General features: G+C 53.8%; 6 protein-coding genes and 1 non-coding gene across 7 annotated transcripts; 3 read left to right on the top strand and 4 right to left on the bottom strand.

Annotated features, from left to right (window-relative positions):
- Positions 1-289: 289 nt before the first annotated feature.
- BO97DRAFT_454030 (tannase and feruloyl esterase) lies at positions 290-2,284 on the bottom strand (the record flags this gene model as incomplete). The annotated part of the gene is made up of 3 exons (XM_025699095.1): positions 290-993; positions 1,030-1,631; positions 1,690-2,284. 3 exons carry the CDS (start codon positions 2,282-2,284, stop codon positions 490-492), a joined length of 1,701 nt encoding a protein of 566 aa, XP_025550657.1. The 3' UTR covers positions 290-489.
- Positions 2,285-4,506: 2,222 nt separating this feature from the next.
- On the top strand, positions 4,507-5,356 carry BO97DRAFT_454024 (uncharacterized protein; the record flags this gene model as incomplete). Its single annotated transcript, XM_025699094.1, has 2 exons — positions 4,507-4,888; positions 4,950-5,356. Exons 1-2 carry the CDS (start codon positions 4,513-4,515, stop codon positions 5,354-5,356), a joined length of 783 nt encoding a protein of 260 aa, XP_025550656.1. The 5' UTR covers positions 4,507-4,512.
- A 788-nt stretch (positions 5,357-6,144) lies between these two features.
- BO97DRAFT_406154 (U4/U6-U5 snRNP complex subunit PRP31) lies at positions 6,145-7,883 on the bottom strand. Its single transcript, XM_025695355.1, has one exon. It carries the CDS (start codon positions 7,855-7,857, stop codon positions 6,265-6,267), a length of 1,593 nt encoding a protein of 530 aa, XP_025550655.1. The 5' UTR covers positions 7,858-7,883; the 3' UTR covers positions 6,145-6,264.
- A 269-nt stretch (positions 7,884-8,152) lies between these two features.
- Positions 8,153-10,545, top strand: clf1 (putative cell cycle control protein (Cwf4)). The gene is made up of 2 exons (XM_025693851.1): positions 8,153-10,198; positions 10,266-10,545. The coding sequence occupies exons 1-2, from the start codon at positions 8,414-8,416 to the stop codon at positions 10,503-10,505; spliced, it is 2,025 nt and encodes a 674-aa protein (XP_025550654.1). The 5' UTR covers positions 8,153-8,413; the 3' UTR covers positions 10,506-10,545.
- Positions 10,546-10,676: 131 nt separating this feature from the next.
- Positions 10,677-10,749, top strand: BO97DRAFT_t170. Its single transcript has one exon. It is a non-coding gene; the product is annotated as a tRNA-Phe (tRNA).
- A 308-nt stretch (positions 10,750-11,057) lies between these two features.
- BO97DRAFT_406152 (mannitol dehydrogenase family protein) lies at positions 11,058-12,818 on the bottom strand. The gene has a single exon (XM_025695354.1). It carries the CDS (start codon positions 12,802-12,804, stop codon positions 11,287-11,289), a length of 1,518 nt encoding a protein of 505 aa, XP_025550653.1. The 5' UTR covers positions 12,805-12,818; the 3' UTR covers positions 11,058-11,286.
- A 1,103-nt stretch (positions 12,819-13,921) lies between these two features.
- On the bottom strand, positions 13,922-14,812 carry BO97DRAFT_370432 (uncharacterized protein). Its single transcript, XM_025692774.1, has 2 exons — positions 14,678-14,812; positions 13,922-14,618 (listed from the first exon to the last, which is right to left on the bottom strand). The coding sequence occupies exon 2, from the start codon at positions 14,580-14,582 to the stop codon at positions 14,223-14,225; it is 360 nt and encodes a 119-aa protein (XP_025550652.1). The 5' UTR covers positions 14,583-14,618; positions 14,678-14,812; the 3' UTR covers positions 13,922-14,222.
- Between the last annotated feature and the right edge of the window lie 975 nt (positions 14,813-15,787).

Raw genomic sequence — 15,787 nt, 5'->3', positions numbered from 1 at the left:
TCGGCGATCGGATTCACGAATGCTTAGAGTGGGTATGTATTTACCCGAGCCCACTTTTTTAGTTGAGAATTGCAACTCCACCGAAAAGTACAAGTGGTTATACATTAGGTGAATGGCTTGGAAACACAAGGTTTCTTCGGTGAGGAAGTCTATTCCAGTTGGACTTGCTCATCCACAAAATGTGTCTTTTGGATTTTGGGTCGATGGCTTTTACATGAGTTTCAGACTGGGGAGAGTGGGGATCTCAGAGTTAGAAGCGCAGCTACGCTAGTATCGATTGATCTATATAGGGCAATGATGATGCGAACTCCCTATGTGGGAGCACCAAGTTCTATAATACACAACAAAGAATTGATAGAGGTATATTGAGAAGACCACATTTGGCAACTCGGGACGGGGGAAGTCAAGGTGTCATGAAGCTCGTCCAGTCCAGGCTCCAGCTGGTCCTGTCGCCTGCAGACGATTCATACCCACATAAGAACGAGATCCTTAGTAGATGGGCACCTTGAAGGCAGGGAAAGTGTAGTAGAAGGTATCCGCACCCTCGTCATCGCTCTCGCACTTCCAAGCTCCCTTCTTCCACACGGGACGCTTGGGGAACTGGCAGAGCTTCTGCACCTCCCCGTCGTAGGTGCCCGCATCGACAGTAGCGTTCAAGCCGGTAGGCTGGACACCGCTCTCAACCCACTTGATCATCGTCGCCATGTTATCTTCGGGGAAGGGACCGTTGGGCTGAAGGCTGTTGCGGGCGCAGTGGGCGGCACCGGGCACCAGGTACAGCTGATACCACTCCTTGAGTTGTTCAATCGCCTTGGACGAACCGAGATCAGGGTACATGATCTTCATCACGGACTGCCAGTAGTGGACAGACGAAGCGGTGGGAATACTGGGATCCGCTTCGCCGTGGTAGTGGATGATTTTGCCGCCGGAGTTCTTGAAGGTAGTGAGATCAGGGAGGGTCGTTTGCAGGGTATCCATATACAGGACCATCGCCTCGTTCATCCAGTCAATCAACGTATCGTAGGTGACGTTGTTGAGGTTATCGAGGTTAGACACGTCGAGCAATTCAATGAAGCGGCCAACAAATTCACCGCCGGTCGAAGGGATGTTCAGACCCCACGAGGCAGTGGAGTTGTCATAGGTGGTCTCGCCATCGGTGAACTCGGAACCAATGCGGTAGGAGAGGTAACCCCGCTCACCCTTGGAGTTGAACAACCCGTCATAAATAGCCTGGGCGACAGCAACACCCTCAGCAGTCACATTGCCACTCTGCGCAGGGTTGGTTGTGGTCTGAGTACCATCGTTACGCTTGCCGAAGTTGAAACCAAGGGAAGTGCTGGTCGAAGCAGCACAGTAGTAAGGCTCTCCGATAACGGAAGTCAGGTTGAACTCCAACTGGCACAGGTCGGAGCGAGAGACAACACCATCGGTCCTCCCATCAAGAGGATCGCAGGCGCTGATAGTCGCGTTGACAATCTTCTCCAACTCACACGGAGGGGGGAAGTAGTTCATTGTCTGCTCCACGACAGCGGAGAACAGGTGGTTCACCTGCTGCTGGCCATAGCGGAGGGCAGGGGCTCCGATGATACAGCCGTCATAGAGGTCCCCGTAGCGCTGGATTTGGCTCATACCTAAGTAGGAAGATCTGTTAGCTTTGTGGTGGAGTCTGAGTAGGACGTCGAGGCTTACCTTGTCGGCCACCGTCCGAGCAGCCCTCAAAGTAGGTGTACACTTTGGCCTCGTCATTCAGGCCGTAGAAAGCCCGAGTCAGGGGTTTTCCAACCGTTGTCATCTCGCCCAGGCCTTTGTACGCAAACATGAAGATAGGGTCCCAGTTGATGGTGCCGTTTCCAGACAGGTTAACTTCATCGATGGTGGTACCCGACAGCGCGCCATAACCCGCGTCTGTGGCGGCACCCACGGCTCCGTACTCTAATCCCCCGGTGATGCTGGTGCTCAGGGTGTAGCCAAAGCCACCGACAACGTAGAAGCGGTTGGCGAAGTTCTCGGGACTTGGAAAGCCGTAGTTGAGGACGACCTCGTCGGTGGTACCGGTATGGACATAGGAAACTGAGACGTCGCAGTACTCATAGCCAGAACTGGTGGCAGTCTTGGCCGTGACCGAGGATGGGATCATGTCAATCCCAAGTAGAGTGCCATTGGCAGGGAGCGCTGACTGGACGTGGGCAACGGTACAAAGAGAGGCAAGTGATGAAGAGTTGGTGGCGCGGGCCGTTGCTGCCAGAGCAACGGCGGCCGCGGTGGCACGCGAGTACTGGCGCATGATGGCTTAAGTCAAGGAGAAGAGAAAGAAGGACTGAGCTGAAGAGAGTAGATGATGGGAAAGATAGATGAAAAGCCCATTGTTGAGGAGGCGAAATGGAGGTTTTTAAACACAGAGCACCAGCTGCTGCAGTGGCAGCAGTGGCACCAACCTGAAGTTAGACTGGCACTAAGCCACTATCAATCTATGAACGCGCGTTTGTATGAACTAAGGTTGAGTCCTAGGACCCACCGTTTGACGCGCGTGTTTAATTAAACTTCGTCAGAAGTGTTTTGAGTAGTGGAGAGGCGCAAGCCTAACGCATCACTATGATTTAGACTTTTAGGGTTTTCCTCTGCGCGGGAAGGAGTTTACCCGGATGAACCAGGAAAAGGGTCAACCTGCAACAGGTTTTCCAGAACAGGGCGAGGAACCGGGCCGGTCGGATTTCCTTCGGTCACAGCTTGCTTAGAGGAGGAAAGTTCTCTCCTACCTGGTGGATCCTGTTGAGGCGAAGATAAGATGGCGAGTCGGACACCGCATTGCCATCTCGTATCATCTCAAAACAATGTTGATATCCGCTACGGATATTGCCCGTCCGAAGGGGGGTGATTATCGCACTCAGATGTTCGAATATCCTCATCATCTAAGCTCATCACCTCCCTAGACGTTTTTATTAGTGTCCTCGGTAAATTTTGCCGGATACACTATGGCTTGATGCTGGCGGGTCTGAGATCTCCATCTTCTAGATCCACTGGGCATGGTCTCGCCCGGGGATCGGATCTACACCAAGCTCCGACTATCAAAAGCACCCGAACTGAAGTGCGAAGGGGAAATGTATTTGTATCCTAGAGTCTTCATCTCTATTAGGCCATCAACGTAGTCATAGAAGCAGATACAAAGAAACTGGATGAACTACTTTAAAGTCTTTCAACATCCTCGAAGGGCTATGATAATGCAACATAGTGTATCGAACAGCGTCTTCCACTTATCTGATCAGTCCGGATGTGTAATCTCCGAGACCTGCAACATAATTTGGATGCCTAAATTGTGGAATAGAACGACCAATACGAAGGCAAGATACCAGCAAGCTCCCGAAAAGTGATACTGTTTAGGCAAAAGACAGAGATGGGCCACTTTATCACAGACAGTTAGTCATGAGATAGCTAGAACACTATGGTCACGTGGGTGCTCAGAGCGTATTCCGCGAGATACAAGACGTCTTTATTGTACGATGCGTCTTATGTACCTGCATGATCTAGACTTAACAGACAATATTCAAAACAAGGGTCCTCCTTATTCGCCCAACAAACCCCACAATGACAAGGCAACTATAAGAGAAAGACGAGATTGAAGACATAAGGTACGGCAGTTGTCTGTCGACGGTCCCAAAATTTTTCAATAAAGACTATTTTAGTTTTTTATGATAAATTATATTATTCTCAGTGTCGGGCTAGTGTGTGCCTGCTGCCCAGGCGTATTCCAGATTAGTATAGTGGTTTTGGTCCTCATAGATGTCCGTACACGGCCTCCGGCTTTCTAACTTTGAGGTTCCCATGCCCTTTCGAGCTGTGCCCCTCACAGTACTCGAAAGTTGCCTGGAGCATACTTCCCATAATCAGAGATTATCTAGCATAGCACTTGGAACAGGAAGAAAGAGGTCTCGTCACTGGGATTTCCTGCGTAGCACTTAGAACAAACTTTGCGATAGGCGAGGAGGCTGCTATTATTATTCAATGTACAGAGATATGGCTACAGATCTTGGAAGAAGGTGTTCGGGTGCGATTGCATAGGAGGGTTCCAATCGGCGTTCTCCGTTGAACAGGCAGGCCAGGTTCCCCATCAATAGTGCTTGTGACTTCGGTCGAGCGGCTGTGAATTCTCGACGTATCACCGTTGAAGTGACTAAAAGTGGCTCTACTTTAGCACGCTTCTCTTATTTCCATGAAATATCCGCCTTTCGGCTCAAAATACGGACCAGAGCGTCTCATCACGAATCCCAAGCGTGGTGGAGTATCAGATCTTGTGATACCATTATTATGCTACCCATGAAGATAGAGTACTAGGTAATCGAAGTACAATTGTGCAAATCTTGGAAGGCAGGCTGAGCTGATGCGATCAAAGGTGTATTGCCCTTGACCTTGTTCCTATAACAAAAAATGACGTAATCTATAGAGCAGCTTAAATATACCATCAACAGCCCGTCCCCCTGACATCCAAATCAACAAGAAACCTTTTCTTCTAAGAAAATGGACGCATGGGCGACAGGTTATCTTCGAACGTGGCAGTCTGATTTTGCCGACGAGCCTGATGCCGAGATCGCATTTCACTTCATAGAAAGTGTCCTGTACGAGTTGCGACGCCTTTCTCAAGAAGGCCCTGCCAATAGAGAAGCCATCCACGAAACAGTCTCGAACTCAATCATAGCCGCCATGACTTCTCTGCCAGATCCCGAAATAGGGGTGGAAGATATCCAAGGTGTCCTCTTCGAGGCAGCTATATCCTCCCCTTCTGACCCCTTTTCCTTGGCAAATATCACGCGGCAACTGATAGATAACCTTCCGGCGCCTTGGAACGAGGAGCTCGAGAAAGGAATTGCGTTTAATACACGCGAACGATGGAACGGTGTGTCAAGTTTCCCCTAGAATATAGTCTTGGGAAACGTAAGAAAAGTAACTGTGAGAAGGGCCTGATAAACCCGCTGCTGGAACGGGGACAACCAAATACATCGGAAAGTGGGTTTCTCTGAACAGCTTTGCTGCGCACCTAACGGCATTAAATGCATCGCTGGGACACTACGGCGTATGGACGCTGAATCGCGCATTCAGCCCAAATACTGGGGGGTACCGCGAGGATGAACGGCTGTATCACGTCCCAGCTGCGGCAGCTTGGATTGATATTTTGGGTGGAGAGATTTATCGTTGGTCAGTGCAGGGGGATATTCCAGGGGAGAAATGGGAGCAATGGAAGAGAGGATTTGAAGCGGTCTCCCAGTCTTCTGAGGCCTTTGAACCAGGTGCGAGAGAAAAGGCGCAGATAGCGTTCAATCGGATGAGGGAGATGGAGAAGCCATCCGGGGGTGAGATACAGTAGTAAAATGTCGTTGGCAGCCTGCAAACTCGCGAGATAAAATCCAGCACATCCTGATCTGGTCCCTACAGCAAATAGTCTCGTAGTGACGATAGGTAGAGGAGGTGGGATGTAAGGCTCAGAGCTCTTTTCGAGATCTGCGTTTAAGAAGCAAGATTCTACCGAAGACGCAATACTTTGAGCCGCTAAGATAGGGATAGCACCCCGACATGTATCATCTCAACAGATTCTGATCAGAATGCGGGACAAAGATGGGGTATCTTCTCCCACTGGAGCAAATTCTTTACTGCTTCTGCAAAGTCTATCAAGTCAATTGTCACCACCATCAAAGGGCTGCGATGACCGGCCGGCTCCTGGTGACAGCCCCAGTCTAGTGCAGACAGGATCAGTGAACAAACCAAAGAAACAACGTAATTTTGTCGATGGTGAATTCCGAGGAATATAATCCTCGACTGGGGGTCTAACTTACTCGATAATCTGAGCTAACCATAAGACAAGGCGTCGTATAGCCGTAGAGTCACAGAGCATGCTGATCGCTAATATCAATGACAGCGTTGGCATCTTCTGTCACCTTGCTCGGATAACATTTCCGCGGCGACCCAACATCAGGCACCCTTGCCATTTGTAGTATCCCCATTTTTAGGAACCAAAAATGCTATCTGCGCAGCTTTGTGCCGTAACAGATCCGAGGCTATATTACTCTTGGAAACGTGACGAACGCCCGTATCAGGCACGTGGACGGAGGGAGGGTTGCAGCAAAACATCTCAGTTGATCACTATCATACAAAATTTCTTGGAATGGTATCATGCAGGGCTGCCCGAACCTTTGGAATAGCATAACGCCAGTAAAATGCTCCGTGAATTAAAGAAATCGAAAACGAGGAAATCATTGCAATAGGTTCTTTACCGCTTCAAGGGCGGGGAGGCGGTGCCATCTTGCCTTCGCCGGTGTTGACTTTCTTGTTCGGAGGCATGGCCGGAACCTTGAATCCGCCGTTCTCCCCTTGAGATTGAGCGTTGCTAGGAGTCTGCTGTCCGCCAAACTGGGTGAAGGTTCCAGACTTGAACCAGCGGTCTTCCTCGGCCTTGCGTTTGCGGTTCAACTCGGCCTGCACCTTGGGGTCCACCAGCTCCAAACCTTGCACGGGCGTGAAGGCGATAGTACTGGCCGTACCGGCGGATCCACCCAGCGACGTGCCAATGCCAGAAGCCCGGAGGCCCTTGGCCTGAAGAACACTGGCCGTTCCGCTGGTGCCGGGGCCTCCTCCAAAGGCACGTAGAGAGGTAGAGGTACCACTGACGGGGGTCCCGATGCCCCATCCCTTGTTGTTCTTGCTGAGCCTGGCCCGGGTTCGCTGGTCGATCTGCGTGGCACGGATGCGACCATCGTTCTGTTGACCAAGCATGCCCAGCCCGATGGTGCCTTCTCCCGTGCCGTACCCGACCTCCGCTTCCTCCTTGCCGAAGGCCACCCGGTTTTGCGCCTTGCGGAGCTCCGTCATGGCGACGGCCTCCTTGGCCTTCCTGGCCCGTCGACCACCGCGCTTACGGGACGGCTTGTCGTCGGGGGCGGGGAGCGCCTTCCCACCGGAGTTGGGCGCAGGCTCCGTCAACTTCTCCAATCGCTGGAAGCACTGCTGCTTGAGTTCCTCGCCCAAGGAGCCATCAGGACTGTAGTTAGAGACGTCAGCGCGGGTAGCGAGCACCATCTTGGCGGACACGATGCGGATGGCCTGTCGCTTGAGGTCGTTGGGGATCTCCTGGATGATGGGCGCATTGTAGAGAAAGCCCTGCGCCCGGATGCCATGGTTCGTGGCAAAACCCAGGCCTTCCTTCCTCTTCGAGCCCTGCGCTCCCAGGTTGCACGCAGGGATCTTGGCCAGTTCGCGTAGACCACCCGTCTGGTTGAGGAACTGCGCCGCCGTCTCCGGACCGATCAACGCCGCCAAGTTAGGCGCGATCTGGCTCATGCGGGACTGGATGCTCTCCGTCAGCGCAGTGCGCTCGCGATCGAGCTTCAAGATCCGCTCGCACGTATCCAGCACCGCCTTCAGCTCCGACTCGGTCATCTCGCGGCCCCGCGTCGTCGTGCCCTCCACCGCCACGACCATCAGCGACGGCCCATCGAGCACCGACCGGAGCGGCACGCCAACCATGTTATCCGCCGAGGTCGACAGCGCCTTGATGTCGTTGAGCGGGCCGTTCTGCAGAATCGCCACCGTCTTCGCGTAGTCGAGCGGCGTCGTCACGAGGGTCTCAAGCTCAGGGAATCGGATCGAGTAGTGGTCGCGTAGGACCTTGTGCAGCCGCGTCAGTTCATCTTGCGTCGACAGCGCGACGTCGAACTCGTTGGTGACCTCCGGGGCGGCCGGCTGCGCCAGCTGCTCCTCGTCCACCACCATGTTGTCATCTTCGTTGCCATTTTCGTCTTCCAGGCCGTCTCCAACCTGGAGATCCTCGTCGTCGTCCTCGAAATCCCGGAGAAGGTCCTCGACGTTGGACATGGTGGGGGAAATCTGCTATGAGCTTGTGAGTTGGTTAAATCGAAGAACAGAAAGGACTACTGAATATTGGGGACGGCGTGCGTTCTGCCAAAGGCTCTGCTCACCGCCCGGTGACTAAGTTCTTTATTTGTGAGTGTAGACTGACTAGCGCGGAAAGCGAGTGGCGCGCGCATTTGCGCGGATAAAATTAACTAGTGCGAGGCCCGGGGAGGCGCAACGGACCAGAAGCGCAGGCCTTCCGAATTTGGATCCGGCGGACAAGTCTCGATTCCGCGACATCATCAATCCCGGAGGTGTTGCTTGCTCACACAGAGACACAACGTGCGGCTCAGCTCACCGCAGCTGACAGCACCCCTACAGGAAAAGAATCATATTGCTCTAGCAACTCATTTCTCGCGTCCAAGCCCCGTGATACCACCCGACAGCTGAGGATCGGCGCACGCACACCGGCCGCGGTCCATCGATACCGATAACCACCAAGCTCACTCCCTCCGACAACAACCTCCTTCCTCAACCCCCTCCCCTCTATCTTCACAGCACACCACCTACACACGCAATGGAAGCCTCTCGTGGCCCACCGCGGGTGAAGAACAAGGCCGCAGCGCCGGTCCAGATCTCAGCGGAGCAGCTGCTCCGCGAGGCCGTGGACCGGCAGGAGCCAGCGCTGCAGGCGCCGACGCAGCGGTTCGCGGACTTGGAAGAGCTGCACGAGTACCAAGGCCGCAAACGCAAGGAATTCGAGGACTATGTGCGGCGCAACCGGATCAACATGAACAACTGGATGCGGTACGCGGCGTGGGAGCTGGAGCAGAAGGAGTTCCAGCGGGCGCGTTCGATCTTCGAGCGGGCGCTGGACGTGCAGCCGACCTCGGTGGTGCTGTGGATCCGCTACATCGAGTCGGAGATGCGCAATCGCAACATCAACCACGCGCGCAACTTGCTGGACCGCGCCGTCACCATCCTGCCCCGCGTCGACAAGCTGTGGTACAAGTATGTCTACATGGAGGAGACCCTCGGCAACATCCCCGGCACCCGCCAGGTATTCGAGCGCTGGATGTCGTGGGAGCCCGAGGAGGGCGCCTGGAGCGCCTACATCAAGCTGGAGAAGCGGTACAACGAGTTCGAGCGCGCCCGCGCCATCTTCCAGCGCTTCACGATCGTCCACCCGGAGCCCAGGAATTGGATCAAGTGGGCCCGGTTCGAGGAGGAGTTCGGCACGAGTGACCTGGTGCGCGAGGTTTATGGCATCGCCATCGAGACGCTCGGTGAGGATTTCATGGACGAGAAGCTGTTCATCGCCTATGCTAAGTTCGAGGCCAAGTTGAAGGAGTACGAGCGCGCCAGGGCGATCTACAAGTATGCTCTAGATCGGTTGCCGCGGTCCAAGTCCATGGCGCTGCATAAGGCGTACACGACGTTCGAGAAGCAGTTCGGTGATCGCGAGGGTGTTGAGGATGTCATCCTCTCCAAGCGCCGTGTGCAGTACGAGGAGCAGTTGAAGGAGAATGCGCGGAATTACGACGTATGGTTCGACTTTGCTCGGCTCGAGGAGACATCCGGCGACCCGGACCGGGTGCGGGACATCTACGAACGGGCGATTGCGCAGATCCCGCCCTCGCAGGAGAAGCGGCACTGGCGGCGGTATATCTACCTGTGGATTTTCTACGCGATCTGGGAGGAGATGGAGGCCAAGGATGTCGAGCGAGCGCGACAGATCTACAACGAGTGCCTGAAGCTCGTCCCGCATAAGAAGTTCACCTTCGCCAAGATCTGGCTCATGAAGGCGCAGTTCGAGATCCGCCAGATGGATCTCCAGGCCGCCCGCAAGGCGCTGGGCCAGGCCCTCGGCATGTGCCCCAAGGACAAGCTCTTCCGGGGCTACATCGACCTGGAGCGCCAGCTATTCGAGTTCGTGCGGTGCCGGACGCTGTTCGAAAAGCAGATCGAGTGGAATCCGTCCAACAGCCAGTCGTGGATCAAGTACGCCGAGCTCGAGCGGGGGCTAGACGACACGGAGCGCGCGCGCGCCATCTACGAGCTGGGCATCGACCAGCCGACCCTCGACATGCCGGAACTGGTGTGGAAGTCCTACATCGATTTCGAAGAGTACGAGGGCGAGTACGACCGGGTCCGCCACCTGTACGAGCGTCTCCTGCAGAAGACCGACCACGTCAAGGTGTGGATCAACTACGCGCGGTTCGAGATCAACGTGCCGGACGAGGAGGACGAGGAAGAGGACGAGGAAGAGGAGCGGCCCGTCAGCGACGAGGCCAAGCGGCGTGCCCGGGCCATCTTCACGCGCGCCCACAAGGTATTCAAGGAAAAGGAACTCAAGGAAGAGGTCAGTCTCCGGTCCAGCTCCACCGATGAGCACGAGCATCGCCAAGCTAACATTTTCTTTCTTCCAGCGCGTGGAACTCCTCAACGCCTGGCGCTCGTTCGAACACACGCACGGCTCGCCCGAGGATATCGACAAGATCGAGAAACAGATGCCCCGCCGGGTCAAGAAGCGTCGCAAGTTGGACGACGACCGCTACGAGGAATACATGGACTATGTCTTCCCCGCGGACGACCAATCGGCGGCCAACCTGTCGAAGCTGTTACAGAAGGCACACCAATGGAAGCAGCAACAAGCGGGAAGTGCATAGGTTTGGGGGGTGGATGTACGTACATAGATTTAATGTGGATGCCGTTGCATGTCATGATGATACTGTACCCGTGTAGAGCAGTAGTGGTCCGACTGATTAGGCTGTTACGGTCGCTTTACCTCTGTTAGCCGCTGCTCAGAGAGCAAACAGTGGTGCCAGAATTCAACAAATGGGACGATGGCGCATCTGGGAGCGCGTCAGACTGAAGATCTGGAGGTGGCCGGTTCAAGCCCGGCTCGTCCCATTTTTGCTTTTGGTGAATTCGCCACCGCTTATTCTTTTGCTTTCTTTTTGCCACCATTAGGTTGATACATCTTTTTGTCAATAAGAAATTTGCTAGCGTTATTGCATCATCTGAGCTAGACTTATTGCGTTAAGACTGATATCACATTGACTCCGTATCCATTCCTGGCAATGCCGACCGTTCCGGCGGGCATTTGTAGAGAGAAGATATGTTTCCATCCCACCGTGTGCCTGAGGCGATGAACCAGTATCAGTCCTAAGAAAGTATACAAGGACAGTATCATGTAAGAATTAAAGAAGAAAGTTAATCTATCGTCATCTATCTCTCTATATAGAAAGTTTTTTGTTTCCATCGTAACTCAATCCCGCATGACGCATACCATGACCGAAAGTAAAAAAAGCCAAAAGCATATAAACATGTAAACCAAAAAGTTAAAACACTCGCTTGCAGGCTTCGCAACTTATAATTCGAATTATTTTTGACCAGCTTGATTCCCCAAACAAAAAAATATTCCGGACAGTCGTAAGGAGGTAGGACTTAGTCGACGTACTTCGGCAGGGTCTTGAGGATGCCGTCGCGGTCGATCTCCTCCATGGCCTGGGAGATGGTCTTGAGGAAGCGCTCGTCGCTGCGCAGGTCGTCACCGAAGAGGGTTTTGATGCTCAGCAGGGGGCGGGGATCGGTGGCGCCGCCAGCGCGGGCCTTGGCCTGGAGCTCGTCGCGCATGGGGTCATCGACGGGGAAGGACTTGCCGGCATCGTCGACGCCGTTGACGTAGCGGAACCAGGCGGCGGCGACGAAGCACAACTTGCGGAAGGGGCCCTTGACCCAGATGGCCTCGGCGATGGAGGGCATGATGAACTGGGGGATCTTGCCGGAGGCGTTGAGGCAGATGCGCGGCAGCTGGTCCATGATGGTGGGGTTCTCGAAGCGGCCCATGAGCGTGCGGCAGTACTCGTCGATGTCAACGCCCGGGATGTCCGGCAGCAGCGGCTTGACCTCGGTCTGCATCATCTGCCACACGAACTTGTTGAAGACGGGGTTCTCCATCACATCGTGCACGTACTTGAACCCGGCCAGCTGGCCCGGGTAGCCCAGCGCCGAGTGGCTGCCGTTCAGCAGGCGGAGCTTGTGCTTCTCGAACTGCTCGACGTCGTGGACGTTCTTGACGACTTGGACGCCGACGCGCTCGAAGGGCGGCCGCCCGTCCGCGAACTGGTCCTCGATCACCCACTGCATGAAGGGCTCGGTGACGACGGGCCAGCGGTCCTCGATGGCGAATGACTCGGCCAGCGCCGTCTTGTCGGCGGCCGAGGTCTGCGGCGTGATGCGGTCGACCATGGCGTTGGGGAAGGCGCCGTGCTGCGCGATCCAGGCGGCGATGGTGGGGTTCTTGAGCCGGGCGAACGACTCCAGCATGTGGCGCGTGATGGAGCCGTTCTTCTGCATGTTGTCGCACGACATCACGGTGAAGGGCTTGAGGCCCTGGGCGTGCCGCCGCGCCAGCGCCGCGTACAAAAACCCAAATGTCGTGCGCGGGGCGCCCTCGTGCGCCGGGTCGAGGTCGTACTGGATGTCCGGGTGCTCGCTCTGCAGCTCGTGCGTGTTCTCGTTGTAGTAGTAGCCGCTCTCGGTGATGGTCAGCGAGACGATGTGCGTGTCGGCGTGCGCCATCTTGGCAATCACCGCCTCGCGGTCGTCCGGCGCGAACAGGTACGAGTTGATGCTGCCCACCACGTGTGCGAAGCTGCCCTTTGCCGACCGCTCGATCACCGTGTACAGGTGGTCCTGCGCCCCCAGTGCGTCCCGCATCGTCGCGTCAAACGGCTGCAACCCCACGCCGCAGATCGCGTAGTCGCGTACCCCGTGCTTCTGCATCAGCTGGTCCACGTACACGGCCAGGTGCGCCCGGTGGAATCCGCCTACCCCGACGTGTACGATGCCCTCCTTGACGGCCGAGCCACGCTCGTAGGTCGGCACCTGCACTTGCGTCTCGCCGCCGGCCGCGGCCGAGATCTGTGAGAGGTTCTTGTTGTTAAGCTTGAGAGGAGCCATTTCGTCGGGTTTTGGAGGGTCAATGGATGGGAAAAGGAGGTGGAGGAGGAAAGAAATGACAGGGAGAAAAAGCTTGCAAGAGAGAATGAGAAGATGATAAGGAAAAGGGGGAGGAAAAAAAAAGGATTTGCTGGTCAGGTGAGAGAGAGAGAACTTTAGTTGACCTCCAGGAAGAGACTGGCCAGCTTCACCGCCGCTTTTTCAAAGTGTGTTGGACAGCATTACATCATGCAGTGGCCATGCAGTGGAGAAGACAATAGACAAATAACATTGGGGTCGGTGGAGCTTGTGGAGGGCGAATTGTCCGTGCTTTTGCCGTTCTTTTGCCTTCATGAATCCATAAAAAGAACCCTTGCGTCAGAGCTCCGAAACTCCGGTTCTCCCGAACAATCCAGAACACTTCTGCCGTGCTTCGGTCGGTCAGTCGGTTTCAGCAGCATTTATCTATAATAACAAAAAACATACAACAGAAGGGATTCGCTGGTGGTCACCCACCCAACTACTAACCTCCCGGCGTGTGGCTTAAGTACGGCTGAGCGGACGGGAAGCCCTGTTTTCCACACCCTGTGGTCGTATGTGCTTGGATATTGTATAAGAGTTGCTATATCGTTATTGATCACGGTTATCTGAGATGTGGCTCACACAGGTTTCTACAAGTTACCACTGAGACTGTCCAAATAAGTGTATCTAAAAGCCCACAAGTGTCAAGTATTGTTAATAGCCCTGAAGTCTGGCCCACAACGGGAGATATTAAACAGTCATCTTTTGCTGCGAGGCGGAAAGTAGGTAATTCATCCAGTATATATTCGGGTCTTCCATGAGCTCCGGCGGCCCGTTGGGCGGTTCTCAGGTCGAGGATACACACGGTGTGGAATCTATACCGATTAGTTCAAATGTGCTCTTCAAGCTCAAGTTATCGAATCCACCTCATTTGTGATTGCGACCGAACTGGATAGATCACAAAGCCATATCTAGAATATTCAAGGTTAACTTTGGTTACACTTGTCAAAGCTATTGGTTTGTGTGTCAGTACACATGGTAGACACAGGATACATACAAGGTGTGAGTCTACTAATCCTTTTGTCTATAGTTGAGGCGCCTGCCGCAACAAAGGCCACGGCGACATGTGTTGATGTCATATCCTAGTTTGCGAACAAGCACCCCAAGACCTGGTCAGATTATGAAGAGAAACAGTTAATTCAGGTTTGATCTCAGATCCCTCCCCAGGTATTACACCGGCACCTATCCTCTTGCAGGTCAGAAATAACTGGCGATCACATAATCCTGATTAGACAATAGGAGGAACGGCAAAGCTCCAGCCTCACAGAACCAGTTGCTACTCAAAACTAACCTCAGCGCAACAGCGCAACCTAGGGTCATAATCCATAGCATCTTAGCCATCCATCCCCACCCCCTTTCTAGGCCTTCGTATGATCAGTAACCTCCACTTCAAAATCATAAGCATACCACCGATCGCCCTCCCACTTCACCAGCTTTCCAAACCGGTTGTACTCATGGTGACTGCGCTCCGGCTGCGTCTGCTCGCTGGAGAATTTGCCATTGAATCGGTAGTCCTGGCCATGGTTGTTGAGCAGGGTCGATCGATGGCCGACCTGGACGACGGCCGCGTCCGGATGCGCGCACAGCTCGTTGTACAAGCGATTCGTCGCGTTCTCGTATCCAATGAGATCAACCTCCGTCCAGTCCTTGGCGTGTTTTCCCTCCCAGTGGGCGTGGACGTTGGTTTTGTAGTGTTCAATGCTGTGGGAGGTAGTCATGACTGTTAAGGTATGAGATGATTTAGAGCTTTGGTTCTGTTTGAGTTGTAGCTAGGTCAGGAGATTGATTGTCAAGGAGGGGGAGTCTGTTTCACCAACGGTGTTGGGACTGTCGATGGTATAAAGCTGTAGGGTGCTGAGCTGGCCCTGTCCGCACTGCTACCATAGTACCGGCATGTGAGACTTTTAATATAATCCGGCACTCGCAGTAGCAGTCGGTTTCGTCTTTCCCATGACATCAGGCGTATGTGGCAAATGGCTGGGTCAGATGACATCTCATGAAAGGCGGGACTGGGAACCCCCTCGGATCTCACGTGGAATGGGCTGAAAGAGTGTAATCTACACCTCGCATTGGCAGCAACATATCGCAACCGGCCCAACCTGCACTTCGTGATTTGTACTTCAGGCGGGGAAGGGTGGGCAGACAAAGCGGCAGCTGCCGTCATTATTTGTGCATGAGCCAATGGCTCCTCGGCGACCGGATTCCGAGCCATGGGCGGCCAGGAGGTTCCTCCTGGTGTACTACATGGTATTTGATGCAACTGACGCCGCTGACCGTGAAGGTCGTGTGGTAGAACTTTAAATCAATAAGTCTCGATTGCTCTTCACAAACCCGAGTCGCGTCCGCGGTACGATTCCAATGACAGACACCGTCCCCGTATACAAATGAACGCGAAGTATAGAGAATGACGGACTGAGAATAAGAAGCCAATACGTAGACGTAGCAAATTGAGGCACGCAATCAACATAGTTGACAAACATATAACCGGAGCGGTAGGTATACTACATAGAAATTAGGGCTAGAAAATCAGCTGATAGGGTTGTGTGGGCAAGAACTCATAAACCACCATCGGAATCCAAAAGACTCATAGTTTCCAGGGACAGCGAACAAGAACTATGAAAGGTAAGAACAGATGGTGTAACTCTTTTCTTAGTGTTTGAGTCTGCGTGGCAGATTTTGAGAACCACATTTATGTCACTGACTGAACACATTGCAGGATAATCACTTAGGTAAGTAGAAGCCGCAGTCTAGGTTATAGATCAATCGGTATTACATAAAAAGCAGTCTCTGATTATCCCTACGATATCGCATTGAGCCTTGAGTCCCCTTTTTGCTTCGAGAAAGAAGGCGAGGCACTTGATGCATGCAAGTGACAAGGCCAAAAGGGAGGGGAGGGGGGTTAGCTGATTGGCATGGCAGAGCG

The sequence above is a fragment of the Aspergillus homomorphus genome, assembly GCF_003184865.1.
Source record: "Aspergillus homomorphus CBS 101889 unplaced genomic scaffold BO97scaffold_22, whole genome shotgun sequence".
Lineage (NCBI taxonomy): Eukaryota > Fungi > Ascomycota > Eurotiomycetes > Eurotiales > Aspergillaceae > Aspergillus > Aspergillus homomorphus.
Note: the sequence above shows the minus strand (reverse complement) of the source record. Positions and strands in the feature narration are given on the sequence as shown.

Excerpts from the sequence above, each read along its gene's own strand:
- BO97DRAFT_370432 (XM_025692774.1), bottom strand. The coding sequence starts at position 14,582 with ATGACTACCTCCCACAGCATTGAACACTACAAAACCAACGTCCACGCC.
- BO97DRAFT_406154 (XM_025695355.1), bottom strand. The coding sequence starts at position 7,857 with ATGTCCAACGTCGAGGACCTTCTCCGGGATTTCGAGGACGACGACGAG.
- BO97DRAFT_406152 (XM_025695354.1), bottom strand. The coding sequence starts at position 12,804 with ATGGCTCCTCTCAAGCTTAACAACAAGAACCTCTCACAGATCTCGGCC.
- clf1 (XM_025693851.1), top strand. The coding sequence starts at position 8,414 with ATGGAAGCCTCTCGTGGCCCACCGCGGGTGAAGAACAAGGCCGCAGCG. Across the intron at positions 10,199-10,265 it reads AAAAGGAACTCAAGGAAGAG|CGCGTGGAACTCCTCAACGC; the intron begins GTCAGTCTCCGG and ends TCTTTCTTCCAG.